We start from the raw sequence: 8,594 nt of genomic DNA on the forward strand, positions 1-8,594 counted from the left end.
ATAGTGATCAAGCAAGACAAAAAAAAAAAAAAAAAAAATTAGGTTATCTTCATGGAATAAGAAGGAAATAAAAAGGCAAAGTTCTTGAATCCTCTTAAGGCCACTGCCCTTAGGTCGAATTCATGCCAAGATCTTTATTAGGTTACGTTCTTGGTTAACCATTCAAATTACCCCCTTCTCCCACTTCTCAATTTCATCACGAGGTAGGAGTCAATGTCAAAGCTATAATTAAATACAGTGATGGATCCAGAAAAAAATTCAACACGGGCTGTAATTAATTTTACTTAAATTTTTTTTTTAATGGACATTTGGGTTGAAGGAACGGGCTGTAGCACGGCCCAACCCGTCCCTGAATCCGCCCATGATTAAATAGTAGTGCTTGGTTGGAAAATCATATTTAGCTCTTGTTTGTGTCACATTATTTTCATAAGACTGGATTTTTGAAAAGTGAATTGATGAGAAATGCGTGATTAAAAAATAAGGAAAAATTTTAAATTTACATGTAATATTATTTTATTAAAAAAATAATTAATTGAAATGACATTAAATTACTATTTCAAAAATTTTTTTTTAAAGAATGTGGATCAAACATGACCTTATTTTGCACAAAAAAAGAAAAAAGAAAAAAAGGAAAAGCATCTACAAAACAAAATACCCGAATGAAACTAAATCACATTTAGCCCTTGTTTGAGTCATATTATTTTTGTAAGAATGTATTTTTGAATAGTGTATTGATGGAAAATGTGTATTTAAAAAAATAAGAAAATTTTTGAAATTTGGGTATAATATTATTTTATTAAAGAATGTTATTGAAATGATGTGAAATTATATATATATATAATTTTTTTTTTTTTTTTTTTTTTGAAAGAATGTGGTCAAACAGAATCTTTATTAAACAAAATCCAAATTATTGGCTGCTTTCCAACGTCAAACAATATTCTTCTATCCTTTACCAAAAAAAGTTCAATTTACTTCTGGCAAAATCTTTCCTATCTCAACATTAGATTTTCGTTTTCTTACTCCTTCGGTTCAGTCAATCAAAGAATAAAAGGCCCAAATCCGACTGGCAATTAACGTAAGACTCGTACGAGGTCAATCTAATGACCGAGATGGTCAATTTAACTGCTGATTGGAGAAATCAAGTCGAAAGGTGGCCTTGGGCACTTCGTTTCAACCCCTTCGTCTTTTTCTCCACTCTCCAGGAAAAATCCCCAAAGAAAAACTAGAAGAATGAATCTCCGGTGAAGTTATTGGTTTATCATTTTCATTTATTGAATTAATTTGTGCAGTGAAGTTGCAGATTTTCTGGAGATATGGCGTTGCGTGCAAAAGGTGAATTTTGGGTGTGTTTGTCTCTGTGTGTGTATCAATACGCAGTAACTTGTGATATTTCTATGTGGGCCGGGGTTTTGTTTATGCAAATGCAGATACACAAGGCCAGTTTTTTCTTATTTGGCTAATTTCTATGTTTATTTGTTTATTTTGCAATGCAGAATTCAATGTGGCAACCGAATATAATTTTATTGGTATAAATTAGTAATTTTAATACTCGTGGTTTTTTTTTTTTCCCCCGAAATTACCTTGAGTTTTGAATTTTCTCTCATAATAATAGTATCTCAAAGAATGCCTACAGCAATGCAGTTTTCTGAATGAGAATTGGGCTTGCCAGTTTTATGTAGCATTTGATTGGAATGAATCTTTTTGGCTGTGCTCGAACATATTTCAAATTTATTTATTTATTTATTTTTTTGGTATGGATAAGGTGGGCTTGAATATCTTTTTATTATTTTGTATTAACAAGGGGATAGGACATCTTAGTTATATGTAAAAATGGTTATAAAAAGGTGCAATTATTTAAGTGGGGTTTTTTGTAGAAAAATTTTGGTTTATGTGTATAAGCTTGCCATAAAAAAGGTTGATTTTTGAATATCGCAATTGATTTGTAGGATCACTGTTCCATTGACAAGCTTGAAATCAAAAGCAGAGGAAGTAAAAAGTTAGAAGAAACGGTTTTGGGTCATTTTGGAAACAAGAGATAGTTTCAACTTCCAATGTTACTTTAACCAATAAGCTTAATACAAAAAATCTGAAATCAAATTACATTGACTTGGTCGGTGATCCTGGGTATCTATAGTTATACCGACAATTGGCCATGCAATGGCTCCTTTCCATGTGTCAAGTTGAATAAATGAACTTCCATTTCTATCTTTTTGACTAGCTAGCTGGTGATCCTCCTGAAGCAGTAAATAAACCTTGTTAATCTTAAAATAAAATGTAGATAATTAATACTTATTCTCCATCAATTGGAGGCAAAATTTGTGTTAACGAAGAAAAAACACAATATTCCCTTTTAGGTCAACATATCTCTCTTTTTATGTAAGGACCATGAAGGGTATTTCGAATTTTTAGGCACTCCTACAAGGTTATGTCTAAAGAGTTTTTCAGTTGGTTAGATTAGCAACTTGAGGAAATTGCAACTCGTCAAATTCATTTCTTATTGTAGCTGATACATGTAAGAACATGCCCAAAAAGTGAAATTCCTTCTAAACGAAATTGACGAGTTAACAGATTCACGAAGGGTTTGACTCATTGGAATTTTGTATTTATACAATTGCGTTTTTACCTAGCTAAGTGCCAAGCTACAGATATGTCATTGTTTTGCATATCATAGTCATAACAGATCTTACTGTTTTGTGTTATGCCTTTAGTTTTGCGAAAGAAAGCAGAGAAGTTTGAGTTGAAGAAATTACAGGGTCCTACAGTGATAAATGAACGTGTATCTGATCTTGAGCCAATTCTTCAAGATGCTTATGACATTCGGCGCCCAAAACAGAGTGATTATGAATCTCGAAGAGATTTAGTCCTAGTGTTTAATGAAATTGCGAAGGAAATATATGGTAATACTACTGTTGAAAGGAAATCCTTTGTCATATTTGCTTCTTGTTTTAATTCACTAATAATGTTCATATAATAATGTTACTTTTGTATCTTTATTCACAATGCTTTGTACTTTATTTTATCGCCATGAATATTTCATGACCCGTGAAAGCTGCCTATCTCATGGAGCACATTTTCATGATTGTTGTTTGATCCTTTTCGTTTCAGGATATTCAAAAGTGACTCCCGTTGTGGTGGAATTTGGTTCTTTCTTAATGGATCTCTTTAGCCCAACTAGTGATTTAGATCTCTCTGTGAATTTTAGCATTAACGAGGTTGAATTTCCGCGCGAAAAGAAGATTCAAACTCTGAGGAAGTTTGCAAAGAAACTATATGCTCTACAATGTAAAATTTTGGATTGCATTTTTCCTTTGTTTGTTTTGATTCATATTTCATTATTTTTAAGAATATATTGAACTTGTTCATCTCTTAAAAGGCAATTTAGGCTTCAGAAATCAGAGGTATATTTATCTTCTAGAACTTATATACTGGGTGAACTGAAGCAGAGATCATTTGAGATAATGTCTTTTCTTTCTTATACTTTCTAGGCAAACAATGACCATAAGATGGAAGAAATAAATTTGGAAATTGAGTAATTACAAGATGAAAAGATAATTGCGAGGGGTGGGTGAGATCTGTAACAATATTTGGAGCATTTGGGTGGTTACATATGCTATTATTTCAGGTCAAGTTCTTCTCACGCATTTTGTGTGAGGAAGGGTGCTTTACTTGGCTCTTTGGATTTTTGTAGGTTCCTTTACTAGATAGCTCATGATTTGTGTATTATTCTTCATCAAACTTCTATACTGAGTTTTCTGAATACTCTTTGCTCTTTCTCAGTATTTGTGTTCTCCAATTTTTTTTTTTTTTTTAATCAAAGAATCCTATCAAAAGATATGATGGAAGCAGAGTAGTATTGAGAAGCATCTGCTTCAAGCACTAACTTATATTCTATTTGGTTAAGTTCCATGGATTAGTAGATGGCGTTCCCCAGAATTACAACAGTAGTTGCAATTATTATTGAGGACTTCTTGTTTCTACCTTTTTCATTCTCCTTTTGTTCTTTATCAAGAAATGAAAAGTGGTACTTGGATGCATCTCATATATGGATTCATATGCTCTAGGTAAAGGGCATGTTTCTGGTGTTCTTCCAATCACAACTGCCAAGGTGCCTATTCTCAAAGTTGTTGATCGCGGAACTGGTGTTGAATGTGATATATCAGTTGAAAATAGGGATGGAATCTTGAAATCCCAGATTATACACCTTATTTCCTCAATCGATGAAAGGTTTAAAAAGCTAAGCTTCTTGGTAAAGTTTGCCTTCATTCTTTTATACATCTATATTTTGTCACTCAACCTTTCAGCTTCATTTCTCCAGATTCCATCTCATCCTCCTCAGTCCAACATAGAAGTGTTTGATGATGCTTTTATCTTTTATTTAATTTGAAGCATTTGATCATTCGTTTTGCAATAACTTTAATACTTGTATTCCCAATAGAATGCTCTTATGGAAATGCTTGCAATGAACTTATTATTTATGATCTTTTGCATTTGGTTTATAAGCTTCTAGATGGTCTGTTATAAGTCATCCTCTCATTATTCTTGCTTAATCTGTAAGACTGGCCTACTGTTATGGCAAATCCACCCAAAAGTAATGGGCATGTCCTTGTACAGTTCTCAAGGCTATCAGCTGGGTCAAGAATTTGGAAAAGTGAGAGATAATTTAGAATCTATAGGATTGTGTGCCATCATACAAATTTAGTTTGGTTCTCTGCGAATCTCATGAGAGTGTGGTTCTCAATCGAGGGGGACAACACTTAAATACTCTGTTTTAGGAACTAGAGTGAAGACCGCACAACTCAACTGCCTCGAGACTTGTGCCTTGAGCCATGATCCTTAGTAAGTTGAGGCATAAACCTTGAAAACTTACAGGCAAGGCGCAAGCTTTGAGGCAATTAACAAAGGCCTGACAAATTTCAAGACATATATGTGAGCATGAAAAACTCAGGTAAGCCTCTGCAGGTATCTATCAAGGGATTTGATTGTAGCTTAAGACCTAAGCATTGTACAAGTAATATTTAGCCATCTCATCTGCGCCGCTGGGGTACCATATTTCTTCATGAATTTCATGGTATACTGGATTAAATGTTGGTTATAGTCCCATAATCAAATTTGAAGTGAAATCCTTGGGGCTTTTTTTCCTTGTACTCAGACACTTGTTTTCCAAGTTTCATTTCACGCCTCAAGGCAAAATATCAAGTTGTACTGCATTATTTGGTATCGAGTTCAAGAATTCAGGAGCATGAATAGTAGACAAGAAGATTACAGAGGGCAACACAAAAAACATAAAATATAATTGTGATGGAAGTAAAGCAAATTGTTTTTGGTCAAAATCTTATGATAAGACCTAAATTCTCTTATCCCAGGATTGAAGTATCACTTTATAGGAGAAAGTCTTCCAGAATGGTACAAAGATTGAAATTTGGTATAGCCAATAGATGGGTAATTACACTATAATTTTTTCAAAGAATTCCACAAAATGCTTCTTCAGATGGAGCTTAAATGGTTAAATGGAGCCTGAACACCATTTAGGGACAATACTACAACAATAGGAGCGTGTCTCTTAAACATCCTTCCTGGCACCCAAATTACTTTAACATGATAAACCTCTGTATAATCCTGTTATGGTAACATTACTAGCAGGCTTTAAAATACAAAACACTTCCCCAACCAATCCCTTCAGAATATTTCTTCCCACTGTTCTTTCTGATGATTGGTTAGAATTTGAATTTTTAGATGCATCTAAAAATAATTGTATATAGTTTCCTGAGATTTCGGCCACATTGCTATGCTTAGTATAGTTCTATTTTTCTTGAAATATAATGACCAATGCTATGTTATCTAATTGGCATTGACAATCTCAGCAGATGAAAACCTGGGCAAAAGTGCAGAACATTAACAGTTCAAAAGACAAAACCTTGAATTCTCTCTCCATAATTCTGTTGGTTGCTTTTCATTTGCAGGTACCATTTTAGACATTCATATTTTTTTATCCATTCCTTTTTTGACAATTTATTTAATTATTTGTGCTCCAGTATATCTGTTTATTTATCTATAATTGGTATGTATTTAATTGTTAGATTATGTTGCAGTTTAGTTTGAATGCATCTTAAGAAGCTTAGATGAACCTTGAAATGTTTTTTCCTTGTTGGGTTGGGGTGGGGTGGTTATTTGTGTTTAGTAATGGTAAATAAATTTGTTTTGATTAACAATCAATGTGCAACTGGAATAATCTTATTTACATGTTTCTGGGTGGAGAACGATATTTAATTTTTCACTACTTGCGGGGCATAATTTTCTAGTCACATCATGTTGTACTGGCTCGTTTGAACCCGTAACTGTATGTTGACATTGCAGACAACTACAGCATGTCTTTTTATCAGTGCTTATTTGTTCTGAATTCGTACCAATATTTATTTTTGGACATCTTCCATTATGTGCTAATGTCATGCAGCAAAATTGTGTAAATGCAACTTAATTAGCTTATATGAACCTGGAAACATTTCCCCTTGTTGGATTTCGGGTGGAGGAGAGAGAGAATAAACACTTTGTTAAATTAAAAGAAACTGAATTTGCCATCTTGTCTGAAGCTCATCTGAACATTGGGCATTATGTTTAGAGTTAGATTTTACACATATTTCTTTTGATATAGGTTTAATGTGCAACGGAACTATTATTTATGTTTAATTGGGCAGTGAATGGTATTAATCTTTCATTATTTGGTGTGCATGACTTCTAGTCACATCATTTTGTACTTGCTCATTTGAACTTGTAAAAATGTTGCTGTTGCAGACAAGTATCCAAGTCTCTTAAACAAATCATATATTGGTGGTTTGGTTTGTTGTGAACTTGTACCAACACTAGATCTGGTCTTCCACTATGTGCTAACATTCTACCTGTCAATACGCTTTGATTTGATCTCTCTCCCATCTTTTGTTTTTAGCAGACTCGGAAGCCACCTATATTACCTCCATTTTCTGCCTTGTTCAAAGGTAATACTGTGTATTTTTTAGTTAGCCCCTGCTTGACGATCATTATTTTCACCCTCTTTTTTCTGCATACTCATTTTCAATCACATATTCACGCAAAAAAATGTTCTGCACGTAAACCCAAAACTTTTCACTACTTTTTAACCACACATTTTCCTAAAATCACTATTCGAAACTCTATTGTTTTCAAAAGAGGGCTTAATTTATTTGACTACAGTCCTTTGATCATTCCATGCTAAATAACATCTCAACTTCTACTTTCAAATGCAACAAGATTTGTGAACGTGTGTTATAATTGTTTATTTCATTTGACAAAGTCATGTTTAATTTCTTATTTATCTTCTCTATAAAGGACGAGAAATACATTGTTCATGTATCATTGGAAAGTGCATTAACACAAATACAGCAGTAAGAAATGGCAATACAAAAGGGTGTAAATTATAAAAACAAGTGAGAGTAAATTACACAAGTGCATTGACATATTTTCTAATGTGAAGTTTTAATGTGGACGCTACTAAAGAGAGTTAGAAGTCATGTTTAAGGCATTTCACAGGCCATCAAATATGCATCACATTTCAATTGCCTGTCAAGATATCGGGCAATGACACAAGCTTATTGTACTTTAGTTTATGTTTGGAGAAAATATTAGCACCTTTACATGATAAACTTGGTAAAAGGGCTATTTTACAGAATAGGAAGATCTATATAAGGTTAAAAGGCGTATTTTACGGAATGGTTATTAAACTTGTAATGATTCATGATACTGAATATCACATTGTTAAATTACAAAATGTTTATAAGATGAGTGTAGTGAGAATGAGGATGTAAGATGGATGTGAGGGCATATTAGAATGGATAAAATAAGAAATGAGAATATATGCCAACAAATGCAGGTCACAGCATTGAGGATCAATTAAGAAAAGGACGATTTAAGTGGTTGGAACACGTCTTTGCATAAAACTGAAGAGGACCTTGTTCATAAGATAAGATTGATGGAAATTTAGTAGAATTGATTAGAAGGGGAGGAAATGGTTTGTTGTGGTTCCTAAGTATCTATTTACTTTGGATATTTGAGTAGTTCTATGCTTCTAGCAATAAACCAAATGGAATGGCAAAAAAGGATTTATGTAGTTGACCCCAGATTCATTGATAACAAGACTCAAAAAGTTTTTGTTGTCTGTGTTTTAATGGCTGGCTGCAGCAGATTGGTTTTTCCTTCTTTTACATTAGGAATGACTAATGTAGTGAATGTATTTTCAAGTGAGTTTTCAAGGTTCATATGAATGCAGCAATGGTGTTCTTGCACCTAAGTTGATTAACTGATTGTATCAGCTGCCTGTTTCATTTTTCACTAATAATATCGCATTTTTAGCTGACACCGAATAGTCCATGTGATGGAGACCCTACTAGATATATTATATGAAGACTTTCCAAGTTTAGATTCTTATTTTAGGAAAACTAATTAGGGTTTTTATAAATTTTTTTGTATTTTTTTAGTAGTTTCCTACTTAAATTAGTTTAAATCCTATATAAAGAGACTTATAAATTGTAATAGTTTGTTATTGGATGAAAACTATAATTTCCTCCCTCAATTCCCTCTCGCTTCCT

The 8,594-nt window shown here is 33.1% G+C and overlaps 1 protein-coding gene across 4 annotated transcripts in view; it reads left to right on the plus strand.

Annotated features, from left to right (window-relative positions):
* The first annotated feature begins 934 nt into the window (after positions 1–934).
* LOC111365478 (protein HESO1-like) overlaps positions 935–8,594 on the plus strand; it is a 9,233-nt gene continuing 1,573 nt past the window's right edge. The window contains exons 1-7 of one of the 4 annotated variants that reach the window (XM_022986028.1): positions 935–1,075; positions 1,290–1,332; positions 2,709–2,897; positions 3,106–3,282; positions 4,062–4,246; positions 5,862–5,960; positions 6,941–6,989. In XM_022986028.1, the coding sequence (XP_022841796.1) occupies positions 1,314–1,332; positions 2,709–2,897; positions 3,106–3,282; positions 4,062–4,246; positions 5,862–5,960; positions 6,941–6,989 (718 nt within the window). In that variant the 5' untranslated portion in view covers positions 935–1,075; positions 1,290–1,313. Of the gene's footprint in view, positions 1,333–2,708; positions 2,898–3,105; positions 3,283–4,061; positions 4,247–5,861; positions 5,961–6,940; positions 6,990–8,594 lie in introns of all 4 variants that reach the window. The other 3 variants (XM_022986030.1, XM_022986031.1, XM_022986032.1) reach the window with 3 other exon arrangements.

This window comes from Olea europaea, chromosome 17 (genome assembly GCF_002742605.1).
Source record: "Olea europaea var. sylvestris chromosome 17, O_europaea_v1, whole genome shotgun sequence".
In the NCBI taxonomy this organism is placed as follows: domain Eukaryota; kingdom Viridiplantae; phylum Streptophyta; class Magnoliopsida; order Lamiales; family Oleaceae; genus Olea; species Olea europaea.